General features: G+C 39.8%; 1 protein-coding gene across 1 annotated transcript in view; it reads right to left on the reverse strand.

The window, feature by feature from the left end:
* mfrp (membrane frizzled-related protein) overlaps window positions 1-20,411 on the reverse strand; it is a 43,943-nt gene that overhangs the window by 6,602 nt on the left and 16,930 nt on the right. The window contains exons 7-11 of the mRNA XM_079823826.1: window positions 15,010-15,135; window positions 14,856-14,932; window positions 9,874-10,022; window positions 8,917-9,047; window positions 8,663-8,797 (exon numbers count right to left, since the gene is read on the reverse strand). Of these exons, the coding sequence (XP_079679952.1) occupies window positions 8,663-8,797; window positions 8,917-9,047; window positions 9,874-10,022; window positions 14,856-14,932; window positions 15,010-15,135 (618 nt within the window). The remainder of the gene's footprint in view (window positions 1-8,662; window positions 8,798-8,916; window positions 9,048-9,873; window positions 10,023-14,855; window positions 14,933-15,009; window positions 15,136-20,411) is intronic.

Raw genomic sequence — 20,411 nt, forward strand, 5'->3', positions numbered from 1 at the left:
CTACCTGTTTGCAATACGTGCTAACTGTTTCAAATGACTGGGTCCCAGGAACACCTTAGGGAGGCCTGATGGGGCCTACTACCTTGTTCGAGTGACCACAATCTGGGAGCTCACCCTCCGGGAGGCCTATTGAGGCCTACTACCCGACAGTCAAGCTACGCAGGCTTTTCGAGCATCCTGATTAAGGAACTCGCCCTCAAGGGAGGCCTATTAAGGCCTACTACCTGATAAGCAGCCTTTAGGGAGGCCTGGAGAGGCCTGCTACCTGTTTGCAATGCGTGCTAACTGTTTCAGATGACTGGATCCCAGGAACACCTTAGGGAGGCCTGATGGGGCCTACTACCTTGTTCGAGTCAGGGAGGCCTATTAAGGCCTAGAATTAACAGCAGGCTTTCAGGGAGGCCTGATGAGGCCTACAACCTGCCTCTGAGAGTGACCACAATCTGGGAACTCATCCTCAGGAAAGCCTAGTAAGGTCTTAGAGTCAACAGCAGTCCTTCAGGGAGGCCTAGCAAGGCCTTACAACTAACAGCGGGCCTTCTGGGAGGCCTGATGAGGCCTACAACCTGATAGCCTCCAGGCTAGCTGTCCTGATGCGCACATCGGTACATACCTCCAGTGAGGCCTGGTTTGAGGCCTTCCAACTGATAATGCACCTTGTTCAAGAGGCCTACTGAGGCCTACAATTGACAGCCGACCTTTAGGAGAGCGTAATTTAACCCCTTTTTAACCTGATAGCCAGCTAGGCTAGTAGTACCTTGATGCTTAAGCATTGTCACCTGGCTTACTAGAGGCCTGATAAGGCCTACCACTGTCACCGTTTAATCTTGAAAACGGTGCAATCCTTCCTGCTAACTGGGACAGACATATTTGCAAAATGTGGGTTGTAGTAACATTAGACCCTATGGCTCGTTTTCATGGAGGCCTGCTGAGGCCTAACACATGATAGCTACCCATTACTATGGGGACCCGTTCCAGGGAGGCTTGTAAAAGCCTACAAGCTGTACGAGTTTCGCAAAAACGAGAAATAACTGCCAGACAAACAAACTGACTGCTATTTAAACCAACGACTCTCAATGAGAGGAGGCCTCCGATCTAAGTGGTGTACAACCAAAGGTGACGGTGCCTCAGCAACGCGCCTCCTTCATCCACATACCAACTGACGCCGTAGCGCTCAGCTGTAACAGAGACAAACTAATCCAACCTGCAGTGGCTTAGGGAACCGAAGACAATAGTAACCCTAAGCGGTAGACAAACACTACATTCTATCAGAAAAGTGTGCTACCGCCTAGTAATCCGCAAACATTTCAAAGAAAAGAGCGGCGGCCTAAACACTACTCTCAGTATGAGAGGAGGCCCATCTTCTGATAACCATATAAGCGGTGGCCTATCTGGCGCCATCTTGACCAACCAGGGAAAGCCAACACAAGCTCACATACACAGCCCAGAGAATGGTGCTGTGTTAAAGCCTAACTTAACAGGGGAAAGACAGTTCTCTCTGATGAATACCCAACTCTATACAGGAACCTGGGGTCTGTAAGAAATACATATTTTTAGTATAACATACAAAAATGACCACTCTCACCTGCGGCATGCTGAGCGAAGACTCATTGTGCGGTTCTCACCACCATGTTCTACCGCCCTTGAATGCCTGAAAGGGGCGTTCTCACTGAGCAAGTCCGGGCGGGCCATCAGAACATAGTTCTACTCACCATAGGCCCGCCTCAGGCCTGATGTAAGAAGCGCCTAGGTAGAAGTCATAAAAAGACATTAAAAAGGAAAAAGGAGAGGGCTATGATGTAATCGCCCTCAAGGGAAGTGATCCCTCACCAACGCCCTCGTTGAGAACGTTTGTCCTGGATCACCTCCCTTAGATCCTTTTTCCCGCGGGAATCCCGTCTCCTCTGTACCCTGCTCCTCCAAGGAGGGGGGGCACGAGAGGAGACGCTAGCACTCTGGTCCTGCCTACGGTCCTCAGACTGTGAAGGACCAGGTCCCGCCTGCCTGGGTGGGGGCGTGGATCTCAGCGGTATGCATGTCTTAAATGCCGCTGAGCGCGCCTTCGCCTCCCTGAACTTTCCAACCACCGCCTCCACGGAGGTGCCGAAAAGTTCAGTAGGCGAAACCGGCGAATCGAAGAGAAAACCCTTTTCTTTCTCCCCGATATCAGCCAGGCCCAACCACAGATGACTCTCCGTAACCACCATAGCCGCCATAGAGCGGCCGATAGCAGCAGCCGTTTGCTTGGTGGCCCGGAGAGACAGATCTGTGGTGCGGCGCAGCTCAGCAACCGCCTCAGTGGACAGCCCGGCCCCCTGGTCGAGATCCTCCAGCAGTTCCGCCTGGTACGCCTGAAACACCGCCATGGTGTGAAAAGCAGCACCAGCCTGACCCGCTGCCGTGTATGCCCCTGCCATTAAAGCACAACGTGATTTAGAAAGGCAGAGTTTGAGCTCTTCAGTGTTGATGCCCACGAAATGCGAGAAAAGTTCTCATACATATCCATATTCCCCTATCCCCTCGACATCAGCAAAGTTAAAACGCTGATGTCTATGAACATTGGGTAGAATATGGATTCTTCCATGCCCTCTCGATCTCTGTAAGAAGATCAAGAAGGAATGGAAGGCTCATCTGAGCTGATGGTTTATGGCCAAGGAGAAATCGATCGTGCAATCTATCACAAGCTAATCTATCTAATCTATATAGAGACTGTGTCTGTTCCCCGAATTAGTAAATACAAAAAAACATCAAAACCATTCAACAGTAAAAATTTAATTGATGTCCAACAAATAAACAAAATATATAATACAGATGAACAATTGATAAAGCTTGGGTTGCTGAATATTAGATCCCTTTCCCCAAAAGCGCTTATTGTTAATGATATTATTACAGATAATAATCTAGATGTGCTCTGTTTGACAGAAACCTGGCTAAAACCTGACGACTACATTACCTTAAATGAGTCCACTCCCCAAGATTATTGTTATAAACATGAGCCGCGTCTGAAAGGTAAAGGGGGAGGGGTTGCTGTAATTTATAATAATATCTTCAGTATTACTCAGAAGTCTAGTTTCAAATATAATTCCTTCGAAGTTTTGGTGCTTTATGTAACGCTATGTAGTGTACATGATAAAACCCGTTCAACATTTGTGTTAGCTACTGTATACAGGCCACCTGGGCATAATACAGACTTTATCAAAGAATTTGCTGATTTTCTATCAGAGTTAGTACTGGCCGTAGATAAAGTACTAATTGTTGGTGATTTTAATATCCATGTAGACAACGAAAAAGACGTATTGGGATTAGCATTTAAAGACACACTAAACTCTATTGGAGTTAGGCAACACGTGTCAGGAGCCACTCATCGCCATAATCATACTTTAGACCTAATATTGTCACATGGAATAAATGTTGATACCGTTGAAATTCTGCAGCAGAGCGATGACATCTCAGATCATTACTTAGTATCATGTATACTTAATTTAGCTAAGGTTGCAAAGCCGCCCCCTCGCTTTAAAAATGGCAGGACAATCACTGCCGCTACTAAAGATTGCTTTTTAAATAATCTCCCTCATCAGTATCATCTGCTCAGCATCCCAGATAGTATAGAAGAACTCGATGTTGCAACAGAAACTATTGACTCTCTGTTTTCCAGTACTTTAGACACAGTTGCTCCTCTGCGCTTAAAGAAGATTAAAGAAAATAGTCCAACGCCGTGGTACAACGAGCACACCCGGGCCCTTAAAACAGAAGCCAGAAAAATGGAGCGCAGCTGGAAGAAAACAAAATTAGAGGTATTTCGTAATTCGTGGAAAGAGCACATGATCACATACAGAAAGGCTGTAAAAACTGCTAGATCTGCTTATTTCTCAACTCTCTTGGAAGAAAACAAACACAACCCAAGGTATTTATTCGATACAGTGGCTAAATTAACCAAAAATAAAGCTTCAACTTCTGATGATTGTAAACAGCACAGCAGTAATGGCTTTATGAACTTCTTCACATGTAAGATTGATAATATTAGGAAAAATTTTTTAACCATGCAGCCGTCTAATACAGCATCACATCAGAAAGAGCATTGTAGTGTCACTGAGGAAAAATTACACTCATTCACTGCTATAGGAGAAGAAGAATTGGCTAAACTCGTTAAATCATCAAAATCGACAACATGTATGCTCGACCCTATACCGACTAGGCTATTAAAAGAGATGCTACCAGAGGTCATAGATCCTCTTCTTAATATCATTAATTCATCTTTGTCATTAGGATATGTACCAAAAACGTTTAAGTTGGCTATTATTAAACCACTTATTAAAAAACCGCAACTTGATCCTACAGATTTAGTCAATTATAGACCAATCTAAAATCTACCCTTTCTGTCAAAAATACTTGAAAAGGCAGTGTCTTCACAATTATGTTCCTTTTTAGAAAGAAATGGTATCTGTGAGGATTTCCAGTCAGGATTTAGACCGTATCATAGCACTGAGACTTCTCTCATCAGAGTTACACATGATTTACTCTTATCATCCGATCGTGGCTGTATCTCTCTATTAGTGTTACTCGATCTTAGTGCTGCATTTGATACTATCGACCACAACATTCTTTCGAATAGACTCGAAAATTATGTAGGTATTAGTGGAATTGCATTATCATGGTTTAAATCATACCTATGCGACCGTTATCAGTTTGTAGTAGTAAATGAAGATATGTCACACCGATCGCAAGTTCAGTATGGAGTACCACAAGGCTCAGTGCTAGGACCGCTACTCTTCACCCTGTACATGCTACCACTGGGAGATATTATTAGGAAGCATGGCGTTAGTTTTCATTGTTATGCTGACGATACTCAGCTCTATATTTCTTCACGCCCTGAAGAAACTTACCAATTCACAAGATTAACGGAATGCATAGCTGATATGAAACATTGGATGACTGGTAATTTCCTGCAACTCAATTCAGAAAAAAATGAATTTTTAATTATTGGACAAAAAAGCTCCACAAGTAGTAACCTAGAATACTGTCTAACACTTGATGGCTGTTCTGTCAAGTCCTCGTCGTCAGTGAGGAACCTGGGTGTGCTCTTTGATACCAATCTTTCGTTTGAAAGCCACGTTTCTAGCATCTGTAAAACTGCTTTCTACCATCTTAAAAATATATCTAAATTACGGCACATGCTCTCAATGCAAAATGCTGAACAGTTAGTTCATGCGTTCATGACCTCAAGGTTAGATTATTGTAATGCTCTACTGGGTGGTTGCCCTGCTCGCTTAATAAATAAACTCCAGCTGGTCCAAAACGCAGCAGCTCGAGTTCTTACTAGAACCAGGAAGTATGACCATATTAGCCCAGTTCTGTCAACACTGCACTGGCTGCCTATTAAACATTGCATAAATTTTAAAATCTTACTTATTACTTACAAAGCACTAAATGGTTTAGCTCCCCAATACTTGAGCGAGCTCTTAACATATTATACTCCATCACGTCTACTGCGGTCTCAAAATTCTGGCCAGTTGATCATACCGAGAATATCCAAATCAACTGCAGGCGGTCGATCCTTTTCCTATTTAGCTCCAAAACTCTGGAACAGTCTTCCTAACATTGTTCAGGAAGCAGACACACTCTGTCAGTTTAAATCTAGACTAAAAACACATCTCTTTACTGTGGCATACACATAAAACACTTTTTCAATGAAATGATTGTTAGGCTGCATTAACTAGGTCAGCCGGAACCGGGAACACTTCCCATAACACCTGATGTACTCGTTACATCATCAGAAGAATGGCATCTACGCTAATGATAGTCTCTCTGTTTTATCCCGAGGTTTACTGCAGTCAGCCGGATCCGGGCCGTATCCAGTTCAGATGGTGGACCTGCGCCCAGAGAAGACCAACACAGGACCCCGAAGTGTCTGCAGAGACCGTGATTGGACTCCCCCTGCAACTGCCTCATCGACACGTCATCCTCAATAAACCCGTCTCCAGCGTGTTGCCTCCGATCATTCGAATATTGCACTTTAATAATTATTTAATCAACATCATCCTCAATAAACCCGTCTCCAGCATGTTGCCCCCGGTCCCTCGAATATTCTGATCTATTATGACCTCCGAGCTGTAAAACTGCCAGAATAATAATAATAATAATACGCTGTTTGTTAATTGGCCGAGGAGAACTGGCACCCCGACTGAGCCTGGTTTCTCCCAAGGTTTATTTTTGTCCATTAGGTCTCCTGATGGGGTTTTGGTTTCCTTGCCACTGTTGCCTCTGGCTTGGCGTGCTCAGTTGGGGACACTGAATTTTTCAACTAAACATCGAAATACATCTAAATAATAAACTAAATTAACCATTTAAACTAAATTACTGATCAAATTATTGATCTAAAGCCCACACTGTCACTGTATGATACTTGAATTTTTTCCAGAATGGCTATACAGCTGAATAAAATTATGCTGCATTATTTTCCTGTTTAACACTGTAACACTTTGAAACAATCTACATTGTTAAAAGCGCTATATAAATAAAGTTGACTTGACTTGACGAGCGATCTCTCCTCTAACGCGCCAACATGGCAGCAGCAGCCTGCCCACAGCACGTTCCATAACATTCATCAGCTCAGGTGGCTGAGAGGATTCATACCACTCTCACCAGCCATCCCTAAGAGCACTTGCTGTTTAGTCTCGTTAGCCTGCATCTGAGAACCCATGATGTATAACAACGCTCAGCCTCAGCTTGAGCGGGACAGCATCATCCAGTCCCAGATGCCAAACTTTCTTCCCTCAGGAAAAAAGCCAGACTAGAGTGGAGCGATCTCAGATTGAAAACCGCTCACACTCACACACAAACAACTTCAAATGAACTTGACTGTGCATGCTCTTGATCCCAGGCAGTAAATACACACTCGTGTGTATTAATAATTGAATTTATTTTACCTTAACTCGTATAGCAGTTCAAACAGATAGTCCCTGAAGACGAGAAAGATGTGTATGTGTTGGCACGGCGCCCTTTTATACTTCCGGGTCGCACGTTGATGACGTCATGGGCTGACGTCGGTCAAAGACTTTGCCGTGATTCGATAGTAGCTTCAGACACCAGTCACGCCGAGGGCGTTCCCCATAGCGTCAGCTAGACGCAGCGAGAGTTCCCTTTCGAAAGGGAACCGACTGTCACTTGAACTGACATTTTTTACATTAAAAATACACGAAAGAGCTCAATTCACTTTTTTGTTTGTTTTTTAAAATCATCTATATAGTTTTTATAACTTTGTATTTCTGTTTTAGTTAGTAGGTCATATCAGGTTAAGCTAAAGCTTCAAATTAGTTTGCTTGTTTATTTTTTTTAATTTCAGTTAACATTTATTTAATGTCAAGCAATTAAGATTTTTTTAATGGTTTTAGTGAACTATTGTAACCCTGATACCTTTTTGAATGTGTTTCAAATACTGGTCTTTCCTCCTGACTATGAATTAAATGGGAATGAAATTAAATACAGTTTATTATGTAACCAAAAACTAATATATAATGCGCAACTTTGAATTGTAAACAAGCTGGAAATACACATTGACTCTTATTTAGAAATGTCTGCGCTTTACTATTGCAGTTGGAGGAGCTCATTCAAGTTCAGATGAGGAGATAAAATATGCATTGTTACAACGTCTAAAACACATTAGTATATAAACATCGTAAAGTAAACATTGTCATTATTCATCAGCATTAGTTTATAAACAATTACCTGGCATAAATGTGTGTTATTCATTTATTGAGCCGCTCTGGAGCGCTGGATTGGGGATACGTGAGCCTGTAGAAGCGCAACAGCGCCATGTTTTCCAGCGGTAAGACCAGTTCAAATCAAATGTGCGCATCTGTTACACAGGACATCAGTTCTGACTGGATCTCTTCCCTAATCGTCCTTCCCTAACATTTTCGTCTTGTTTTTATTTGTTGATGAAAATGACTTTCGTCATAGTTTTTGTCATCCAACACTAGTTTTTATTTAGTTATCGTCTCGTTTTCGTCAGTGAAAAAAGGTAGTTGACGAAAATTATTCGTCAACGAAATTAACACTGATGTGTAGTGAGCGGATTGTTTCTGAATGGCAGTTTGCGGTTTTGAGTTAATGTACAAACATTACGCTGTCTGTTGAAGCGTGTTTTCTATGCACTTTTGTTACCTCATTGTCCTTGTATGCACATTATAATTTATGTAAGAACAGTTGTTTGAAGAAGTATGAACTTTAAAAAGTGAATGTCATTTCATTTCAATAAAAGATGCAATGCTTGATTTGGTTTACATTTGCTTGTTGCGCTCGCTTGTGCCCTCATAGGAAACAATACAGTACTCCTCTAACATTAAGTATTGTCTGAAGAATTCGAATATAAATCGAATTTTGCTAATATTTCAGAAAGAATTTCAAATTTAGCTTTTCAGCCATTTTGACAGCCATAATACTATATATATATATATATATATATATATATATATATATATATATATATATATATATATATATATATATATATATATATATATATATATATAGCAAGTGGCAAAAAATGGTTAGGAACATGATAATTCTCTTGAAACTTTAGTATCACAAACATTTTAAACTAACTTAACCACACCAACAACATGAAAAGAATAAAATGCATTCTTCATTGACGCATTCTCACTGAAAGGAGGGTAGGTAGAGTTAATGCAGTCATGCTCATCTGCACCATCTGCGCAGTCGTTCCATCCATCACACAGCCAATCCCGATGAAGACACTCCCCAGTGCCACAGCCAAACTGTGTTGCACTGCATGTTCCTTCAAGCAGAAAGACATGATGCAGTGAAGCTTTACAAACGGACAGACGAACGTAGAGGTTTGCAAAATGATGACAAAATGAAAAATTGACAAAAGCTGTGGAGTCATGTGGCACTCACTTTCCGAAAGATATATGGCCTTGAATGATGCATAAAAACCACTGTCAGCAACACCTTCATCTGCCACAAACACAACAGTCATCACAGGTCCAGAAGAGGTAAGACCAGGAGGCAGTGCTGACCCACAATACCTGCATAGATTGATAGTGGGGTGCATGAGATTTTTAAGTGAAGAATTCATTATAAAAACACAGAAAGGTCTGTGTGATGGTTAGGATTAGCATGGCAAACGTGTGTGTGTGTTGAGGAATGTGAGTTTATGTAGGCTACAACAGAAACAGAAAATAAACTTTACTGATTACCCCACGTAATCCCCACAATATCTAATACTTTTGGATAGAAAGTGAAAAATGGATACTGACAGACAATTGAAGGAGTGAAATCAGGAAAAGAAAGGAAAAATCACCTCCAAAAAAGACTCGGAAAATAATAAAATTGATTTTAAATGCATTCTTAGTTTACAGATTACTGTGGGGGCTCCTTTAATTCTCTTTTTATAATATATTTTTTTCACCCAGTTAAATCTATTAAGATTTGATCTATTGTGGGGATTACTGTGGGGGTATTTTAAACCCTCATTATCTGAGTTTGGACACTTCACAATTCTGGGTTTGGAGCATAATCGTATAACAGGGTAAACCTGTGTAGAGTTACACAGGGGACCATTGCTAATATTGTTAATGCACCATCACAGTCTGTAAAAATGATCAATTGCTCTCTGTGCTGTCTCCTGTTTCAGAGCAACAAATTAAACTCTCGATGGAGAAAGGTAATGTAGCTGCTCTATGCACGTAATGTAGTTGATAGACATGTGGCATGTTTTGCATCGTCTTTAGTTACATTTTCAGTTGAATGGAAATAAAGCAAAAATAGTTCAAGGGATAGGTCCATTTAAATTAAATTCAAACTATGACTATGTAGTGATGAACTGAAAAAAGAGTAGTGAAGTATTCTTACCTTCCGAGCACCGAGTTGGGAACCGTGTCTGCACTGTCGTAAACCTCCACATAGTCAAACTCACAGACATCCTGCGTTTCCAGACTGAAATTCTGAAAGCTTAGTCTAATAACTTGTCCATCTTCCACAGATATTTGCCACATACACAACTATAAGAGAGCAGTTAAACATTAAGTAGCAAGGATAACTTAAATAATTAATAATATAATAGAAACAGACATACAATAGAAACAAATAATAGTTACGTACTGTGCTTACACAGTTTTTGAAACTATGGCTCCATTTCACAAAACACAACATGTAAAACTTCACACATATCTTGCAAAAGCAAACACTTCATTCTAAACTATTTTAAGCATCTAAAAATGCAATTTTTTCGTAGTAACTCTACACACAACATAAAATGATTAGCCACATGCACACCAAACTACACACAGATGTGAAAAATGTAAAACTACTATCTATTATCTACTATCTCTAAAACTACTAAGTATTACAATTCTATAAATATATTTAAAAAGACTCATTACAGTTTTTTTTTTAAATGCTTAGTTTTTGAAACTATGGCTCCATTCCTTAAAACTCTACACACAAAACCACAAAACACACACACAACATGCAAAACATCAAACATATTTTGCAAAAGCAAACACTTCATTAAAATCTAGTTTAACTTTTTTCAAAAATGTTATTTTTGTGGAGTAACTCTACACAAACATTAAATGATTAGCCACATACACGCCAAACTTCACACAGATGTAAAACATTACTCTCGTGTCTTTGGCTTGTTCAGAGCGCAGGAGTTTGTCATAGCCCTTACATGTACATTTGCACAAATACACTGAATATACAGTACATATGCACAACTGATGAATTTGACACATTTATGGAACTGAACAGAATCAATAGTGAACTGACTTGAGCTGAATTATGACACTATTGACTTGTTAGAGCTGATTTACAGTAACATTTCATTTGTACAGAGAGTCTGGCCACTCTCCATTGACATTTGTTCACTTCCTTGAAGGCGGAAACTCTGTTGAAGTTTAAAACTATTGGATCTGCCCAAAGCCACTCTAGATCTGCCATTACCAATCGATAAAGTTTGGTCGTGGCGTATGTCATCTTAAACTATGACATCAACTTCATCGTTCTAAACTACTCCCTCTGTTTGCTGATTGGCTGGTTAAAATTTGGCCGAAGAATATACTGCAAACCTAGACGGAGAACTGAAGGAAAATGAAAATTGAGTGGAAGTTTGTAGGAGGGCTAGCAAATGTCTAAAAGGGTTGTTGCTAGTCTCTTAATGAGTAATGGGTGTGTTTTGAGCATAACGTACAATAAACCAATCAGAGTCTCATCTCCCATTCCCTTTAAAAGACATTTCAGGTGTGTTCAGGTGTCCATTGTTGGAGCGTTGCTATTGTGAGGAACTGAAAACCACTGACCATTGACCAAAACAAACCTGCTCTAAAGTCAATAGTGCAGTATTTTGTGTTATTTAAAGGGTGTGTTAGTAATATGCCCTATGGGCACAACATTTTGGACACACCGATAGGAAAGTACTATAATAAACACATAAAGAATATCGGTATATAGATTAATCAATATCAGACTTTTTTTACTCCCTAATATCGATATCGGCAACGCCACCCAAAAACCCATATCAGTCGTGCTCTAGTATGTACACACACATATTTACAGAATGAGTTACATCAGATTTTTATGTCCCCAGAATGCTTTGCCTCTGATGGAGAGTAAATGTTAAAATTAAATGTTTTATGTATTATGTAGGTGTGTAGTGAGCGGATTGTTTCTGAATGGCAGTTTGCCGTTTTGTGTTAATGTACATTACGCTGTCTGTTGAAGCGTGTGTTTTCTATGCACTTTTGTTACCTAATTGTCTTTGTATTATGGAAGGATATCGCCGACAATTTTCAAAGGGAATTGCAAATTGTATTTGCAATTGCGTTTCCAATTTGTGGACGGATAAACTGTGACATAATCCAAACGCATTTGCAAATCGCACATTGCCGTTTGCATTTTCGTTTACGCGAACGCACAATGACTGCCAAATTTCAAATGGAAAAGCAAAGTCTGTTTGCAATTGCATTTCCAATGTATTACAAGTTATGATCCTGCCATTTTTGAATAGCAATAGAAAATCATCTATTTGCTATTTCATTTTCTCCGTGTCCTGCCACAACCTGCACAAAATTCAAATGGAATCGCAATCCCCTTTGCACTTGCATTTCCGATGTCTAACACAGTCAACTGTCAATCAGGCTTGAGGGCGGGGTTTATTGGTATAGCAATGCGCGATTTGCAATTGCGGAGAAATTGGAGAAAACGGAGTTGAAAACGGGAGATCTTTTAGTGTTTGATGGTCTATTATTTTGGAATTTAAAAGGTGTAGCAATTATGGACGCAGACATATAGATGAGTTAATCTTCCAATGATTCGATCAAATTAACATCCTTTTCAACAAAGCACAATTCAGCTCCAGGAAATCATCATCATCATCACAAGGGAGATGGGGGCTTGATTCTGCCCCGGAGCTACTAGTTCTGACTTCCTATGGACTCGCCACCAAACTCAGTTAAAAGAGGACAAAAGGCTCGTGGTTGTCACAAGACAAAGAAACAACCAGACCTCTGTCTTTGCATGACCAGCAAATGAACTCCACGTGACAGCTAAAACTCAGAGTAAGCTCACAGAAACTGTTAGCTTATGGAGTACATCAAATAACTGATTATTGGACTTTCATTCAAATAGCCTTCGACATAACTTGTTAGTGTGTTTACAACTAATACACGTTAGTTAGACTATTAGGCATGTATATTACTCACAATTCATGCAATTATGTAACTATTGAATGAGTGGATGAAAAAGCATTGTGTTTGATACCGGTGTGTTCGTATGGGTATAATCCAACAGATGAGCTGAATGAAATCTTTATAGAATTGATCATGTCCTTATAGTAAGAAATTAGGTCTAAATTTACTCTCTGCTTAAGAGCAGGAAACTAAATTCTATAGATAACCCAATTTTGTGGGAGGGGTGGAGACACAGTCACCCCTGAAGCCTAATTGGCCAGAACCCATCCAGGGGATGGGCAAATGTTTGAGTTTAGTCTCAGAACACGAACGAAAACTCCAGTTCTGTCTCCAGTTCGGTGTTCAGTTCTGTTTTCAGTTCTGTCTACAGTTCTGTGTACGGTTCGGTCTACGGTTCTCTACAGTTCTGTACAGTTCAGACCAGAAGCAGTGCAGAGTTCAGCTCAAGTTCGGTTCCAGTTCGGTTCGAGCTGGTTCGCGGCCTGTTCGCAGTTCAGAGATGAGCTCAGTCCTAGCAGTATGACCAGAGAGAGTTCTGAACGGAGCTCCCAGCAGACGATCTGACGATCATGACAGACCAACTTCAGAGAAAATGGGTTAACAACGATTTCATTCAGGCCATCTGCTTTTCTCTCACTTTCCTTTCTTTTACTTAAAGTTTATTTTATTGCCGTTAAGTCTCGGGTGCTGTTAAGTTTCGCCGTAAAAGTCTCTCAACAACGAGTTTCTAACAGCGCGCTCCAACTTCAAACAACGCCCACAAGACTTTCATCCAGCCGCCAACACGTGTTCGGCTTCCCCAGACGTCAACCAGACCTTCAGCGAATCAAAGATCCGGGAAAATCCCTGTACAGCCAGGAGAAGGGAATCCCCCTTTGTAAGATGACACGCGAAACCCAAAAGCAAGTAACGCCTTTTTGATTCCAAGCTGAACTGGTGCATTAGATCAAATGTAATAACCCTGCCTAAGAAACGATAGGAGGTTAAATTACTGATCAATGGTTTCTTCAGGTCATGTTTCATAAATGCATAGATTGCTTAGGATTTCATAATTTCTCTCTCTTAGAACTTATTCTTTCCTCACCTTCTTCCTTTCTGCAACGTGTGAATGTGCGAGCGTGTGTGTTTATGTTAGATATTAGTTTGATGTGTTAGATTAATCAATAAAGTTCCGTTTGTATTCAAAGATAACTGTTCTTGTGTTATGTGCTTATCAATTTAATGTCTTGAACTGCCGATCTAAGTTACCTGGCTGTTAAATAGTGTTTCACTATTGTTCGGATATTAATATCCGCTGCAGAGTTGATATTTACGGCCCGTTCAAATGAACGCTAGAAGAGTCATTTGCTCGGCTGTAAAATAGACTCTCAAAATTCCCTATGAATTCATTAAATTCATTCATTTGAGCTAAATATACATGTTTCCCTTTAACAGAGCCCCCCTTTAAGTCCTTACATATCGGCGGACGAATAAGTTAAGGTGTAAACATTAATTCTGAATTATTTATAATACATAGTGTCATTCGAGTCTTTCATTTTAATTCAGTTCCCCGTTGAGTTATTATTTTATCTGACTCATAGTCGCTACAAAGGGTTTCTGGTATGTCTGAGTTTTTGGGGTTACCATTGTGCTGAAGAGTAGAGCCTGTGGTTAGGTTGACGATTGGCCGAATATCATTAAGACTATATTTTACTTTATTAGTAATTTCAGAAAAGGCTGCACATTTCAGCATAATGATAGTCTCTTTGCTAAATACATTAGTACATGCAGGTGTGTTTGACTTGTGCTGTAGTTAACTAGCTATATAATGTAAATAATTATACAGTATTATGCAGGTGTATAATTGTTGTTGTGCTATATACAACAAGTGGAGTGAATAACAGCAACACTATGAGCCGGATTTACTAACAGCTTGTGCAAGCGTGTTAAGAAGAATGTCAGGATTTACTAGACACGCAGTGAAAAATTAGCAATGAAAAGGCATGGAAAGAGTTATTTTTGTGGCTGACATTATTGCATATGCATTTGTAGGAGTTTGTCTGCACACCTGTCAGAACAGATCTGTTTTTGTTTGCAAAATGTATGCAATACATTATTTAGATTCAGGAACTGAATCACAGAGGTAGCAGTTGATAAAACATTTACCTGTTGATGTGGGTAAGGCTTTGGATGGTTTGGACTGGACAATGATCCATATTCTCCTGTTATTTTCCCTCCGCACACTAAGAATCAAAAGATTGCATCCATTATGGCTTTTACTTTCAAGTGAGATAAGCACCTTTTGTAATGACATTATTACCCTTGTGCTTCTGGCTACAGTTGGCTTCATCCGAGTGGTCCTGACAGTTTGGCTGGCTGTCACAGATAGAAACGGGTAGCAAGCAACGACCACCATCACACATAAACTCTTCTCGGGAGCAGCTTTCTGATTGCATGCAAAGAAAACTTTAGTACATATAAACAGAAAAATGTAAGTTTAAGGTAGAAACAGTATTACATTTAAATAGATTACATTTTCACTTTTGCATATTAATCGCATATGACATGTGCATATGAAATTGTAGACTATTTCAATAGTGTCACACACAACACAATATAGACTACGAAAACATCTCAAAAACTTTCCAAGCACTGCATATCTATATCACATGGCTTGAGTAACTTATTTACTTGGTAGCACTGGTGAACTTCAAAAAATTACGAGCACCAGCAAAAATTTAGGAGCACCACAACTAAAATTTTATAAATGTTATATGTTATAATGTAATATAATGTTTAATGTTTATAAATTATATTTTCAAATGCTTAAATGTGTGTGTGTGTCATGTGCAAGTAAATTGATCATTCAATTGTCTGAATAAAAAGTTGCTTGTCTGGAAAAATTGGATTTGGATGAAAATATTGCTTCAGAATAAATTATATTTATAACACGTGTTCTATCAATTTAAATCTGCATATTTGTGATATTTACTCCGATGGCATTTTTTTTTACCTTTTATAAAGGGCACCCCCCCCCCCCTAATCTTATTAAAACTATGCTTCATCTTTCATTTTAAATTCTTAAATTTAATCAATAAATTCAATTAGAATAATAAGACACTATATGTCTGTTACCAATCAAATTAAATCATTTACACTGAAAAATTACAATTTCATTGAATAATGTCAAGAATGAGATTGTTTTAAAGGAACTGTATGTAAGAAATGTATTTCAATTAATCATAAAATGGCCCTGATATGTCACTAGACATTAAGAAATCATGTTAATTTCAAATATTTATATCACTGACAACGGTTGTACGGCCAAGATATTGTCATTTTAAAAGTGAAGTTGCAGCCCTCAACTGATGTTGATGTTGTCATGTTGTGTTTTGGCCTGAAGCCCCACCCTCCGCCTATCTACCAATCACGAAGTCAGTAGTGTTTCTGCATTCGGGTTGCCAGCTCTGCTCTAGTTACCACAGCTGCAGCTACAAACTTTTTGGATAAACAATGTCTAACTTTACGAAACCTAAACAACCTCGTTATGAATCAGAAAAACGTTGTGACAGTGTCCGAAATAAAACAAGGATTTGTATAAGAGATGCCTTTGAAAGATGGAGACGGCTGAAAAAGGAGAATAATTTGAAGACTGATGCCAACGTTGCTAATTTTCTCCTGGACAGGTAAGGTTCATCTATGTTTGGCTAACTTGTACTTAATGTAAATGGACATTTCAAATATTCATGACAGTCGAACAAAGTTATGCATGTTCGTGCAAAGTAACGTTAGGTTAGCGCAGATGGAGGAGGTGGGTCATTGAATTGAAAAGGTAACGTTAAGGAATTGTTTGGTAAATAAAAACGGCGAGTCGTCATTGCTAACATTAGTAATGCATTATCAGAGCCCGTTTCTCTGTCATTATGCTGGGATGCTGAGGAAAACAACATTAGTACGCCTATTATGGCACTGTGAAAACGTATTTGAGACAGTAGCCTAACGTTACCTCTGTAAAAATTATTCCTCATTCGTTCTTCGCATATATAGTGGACAAAACATGCTACAAGTTGACCTGTATGACCATTGCTAATGTTATTTAGCTTTGCTGTAATTTTACTATAGTATTTTTTCATGTGGGAATGTACTGTCACATACGAGCGTTCATATTTACGATTATATTTGGCTAATCGCCATTAGTACATTTTTGCGATTCATAATTACTTCACAAAACATCGCTCTTGAAGCATAAACATAATTAACAGAAAGAAAAAAATCTTACTGTGTACGACTCGTCACTTGCCATTGAAAGCTCCTTGTAGCAGCCTACGTTCCTGCTGGATCCTGCAGCCTAGCTGGCAACCTCGAGTCAGGGGGAGGGGGAGAGGGGATACACCGCTCTACAGTAATTTGAAAGTGATTGCAGTACCAGTTTTGGCCACATTCCTACATACAGCTCCTTTAAATATATATTTGAATTTACAAATAAGAAATGTTGGAAAGAATGATACTTTTAAACATGAAACTAAACCGCCAGTAGGTGGCGGCAGGTGACAGTCTTACAGTTTTTTGGATTACGATTGCTTACACACTAAAATTTTAATTAACATAGTTAGTGAAACCTGACACTCAAGGAGCAAAACCTCAGCCCAGATCTGCACAACTATAAGCACATTTTCAGCCTCATACACCAAACACACTTCTCTACATTAAACACAGGAATCTAACAGGATGTCACTTCTTAACTGTAAACTCAACAATCAGGTGTAAGCACTATAAAAAGGCAACAGGTGAGTTTACCTGTCTTTAACATAAATGGAAGACAATGTTTCAGGAAGAGGAAGAGGAAGAGGGAGAAACATAATTGGCCACAGATCTGTTTTGGATATTGTGCGTTGCAATCAATAGGAACTTAGGTCCTTACAACACGGCCCACATACTCTCATTTTTAAACTGACTACACAACATCGTCATAGCAGAAGACCAGAAGAAAATGGATGCAGAGCAGATGAGATACCTTCTCCTCTGGGACAATATATCTTTCCACTGTTCGGACTGTACTACACTATACAGTATGTAGCTGTTTCAATAGACATTTGTAAAGTTCATCACTGTATGTATAGTACTGCATGATAAAAATATTTTTTTGTAACTGCACATCTACTTTTTGTAGAATTGCAAGGCTGCCACATGCAGGTGGAAGGACAGATATATCGGGAGCAAAAGGCCATTATAGTGGGCATGGTCTTTCAAGATAATACAACTCAGAGAAATCCGGAATGAGTGATACAAGACAACATGCACTTCCAGGGAATCGACAGTGTGAGCATTTCCACAATTGACCGTGTCCTCCATTGTAACATGATGCGAATGAAACAAGCATACAAAGTACCTTTTGAGCGCAACTCACCAAGGGTGAAAGAACTGCGAGCTCAGTGTGTGCAAGTAAGTGTACATTCAGAAACATTTACTGTAATCCAGATTGTCTACAGTACTTACACATACTATGTGAATGACATTACTCTTCAGTACATACAATGTATGTGAATCAGAAGTGCATACAGTAGGCCTAATTGTACTCTACAGGTTAGCACTGTCTCTGTACGACTTACACAATTCTAAATGCAGTATATTGTATTTCTACAGACAATATTTGACTTGGAATCCTTGGACAGACCCCATGACTTCATCTTTGTCGATGAAGCAGGCTTCAATGTAACAAAGAGGAGAAGGAGAGCCCGAAACATGATTAAGTCCCTGGTCAAAGAGGTGGTAATGTCACAATCTGTGCTGCTATCAGCAACCATGGTGTTCTACATCACCATGTTACACTCGAGCCATACAACACCCAGCACCTTCTAAGATTTATTGCCAATCTAAGAGATATTTTATTTGAGCAGCAGGTTCAAGAGCAGCAGGATCAAGAGCTAAATAAGAATCCCATTCCCACCTATGTGTTAGTGTGGGGCAATGCCAGTTTCCACCGAGCTGCTCAGGTAAGGGAATGGTTTAACATCAATGGGCAGTTTATGAACTTGTACCTCCCTCCATACTCACCTTTCCTGAATCCGATTGAGGAGTTTTTCTCCTCTTGGAGATGGAAAGTATACGATAGACAACCCTACACCAGAGTAAATCTGCTGCAAGCCATGGATTTAGCCTGTGGTGCTATAGGTGAGGAATCATGTCAGGGCTGGATACCGCACACAAGAGGCTTCTTCCCCCGTTGCCTCAGGAGGGACAATATTGCTTGTGATATCGACAAAGTGCTCTGGCCTGACCCAGCCCAAAGACAAGAAGCACATTGATCACACCTAACTGAACTCCTTCCCACAAACTGATCAAAGATATTAAGTGCAAACAATAACCATAATACCATAATCAAAGTCAATATTCAAAGTGCAAATAGAGACCACATTTATCTTCAAGCATGATACAGAGCTAAGAGATGGTTACAACGAGATCGCTTTTATATTGGGAGATATTCGCTTGCCTCAGGGAGCCGCTTTCAAACAGCGGTAACGTATTGAAATCACGTTTAAAAAGTGCTCGCATTTACTTTCACTTTGAATTTCACGATCATGTGTACTCTGGGAATAGTATTCCCAGGGAATAGTACTGGTGGTGCTGACGCACATTTTCAAATATAGGTCTGACGCTTCTGCTGCGCAACGAATCCTCCGCCACGGAGTCCATTAACATGTAACATACACTTGTAACACACTCTCAATGCAAGCGCTCGTCTTCTCGACACGTGATCAGTGCTGTGCAGTATGTACGGCTCAAACCGCTCATGTTGGATGAGCTGATAGAATTGAAGTGACTGTTATCCACCTGAATTACATTGTTTTTATTTCTATAAAAAGCCAAACTAGAGTGGAGGCGTAATGTAAACGTAGTGTTGGCATATTCTATCCTAACTTCACCCTCACACTCATCATTACAATATGACACGAGACAGCTTTCACAGTTTAGTCTCGCGAGATCTCGTGGCATGCCTAGTAATTTCTGATCAATTTTGAGCTACTATGTTAGAACATGTTTCCATTCAGCAAAAGAAAATGATGGAAAAATATTAAATTTGTTGTGAGATCTTTTTTTTTTTCCAACTGCTGCTTACTGTAACGTACTGCTCTGAGACCCGAAGGTTGTGTCAGGGTAATCTGGGTTAAAGATTAAAGGCTAATCCACAATCGTAGTCAAAAACAGGCAAAAGGTCATACACAGGCAATCAGTCCAAACAGGCAAACAAGGCAGGAGAGACAGGAAAAAGGGTAATCCACAGAACAGGCAAGTAATCCAAGACCAAGAGACAAGAAACCAGGGAGCATGCTCAGAAATGCAGTGTTACAACAAACAAGACAATGAATGATTGACATGACCAGGATTATATAGTGTTAGCTAACAAGGTAATGGAGTGCAAGTGGATGTAATCAATGAGTGATGATGAGTCCGGTCAAAGGATAATGGGAGATGTAGTCCTTGATGGAGTGACAGTCCAGGGTGGAGTGCCCTCTGGTGGTAACCACGGGCACTCACACTGGTAAATTGTGACACAATTGTTTTCAAAACTATGTCTCCTTTTTTCAAAAATCTTGTTTTTGAAATTGTGCTTAAGCAATCGCAAAAAAAAAAATGTAATACTAGGTGGAAACAGGATCTTAGACATCTTGGTTGGTTAAATATAGAAAGCAGATAATTTTGACTGGATATTGTATATCAGAA

The sequence above is a fragment of the Gobio gobio genome (assembly GCF_949357685.1).
Source record: "Gobio gobio genome assembly, chromosome: 8".
In the NCBI taxonomy this organism is placed as follows: Eukaryota; Metazoa; Chordata; class Actinopteri; order Cypriniformes; family Gobionidae; genus Gobio; species Gobio gobio.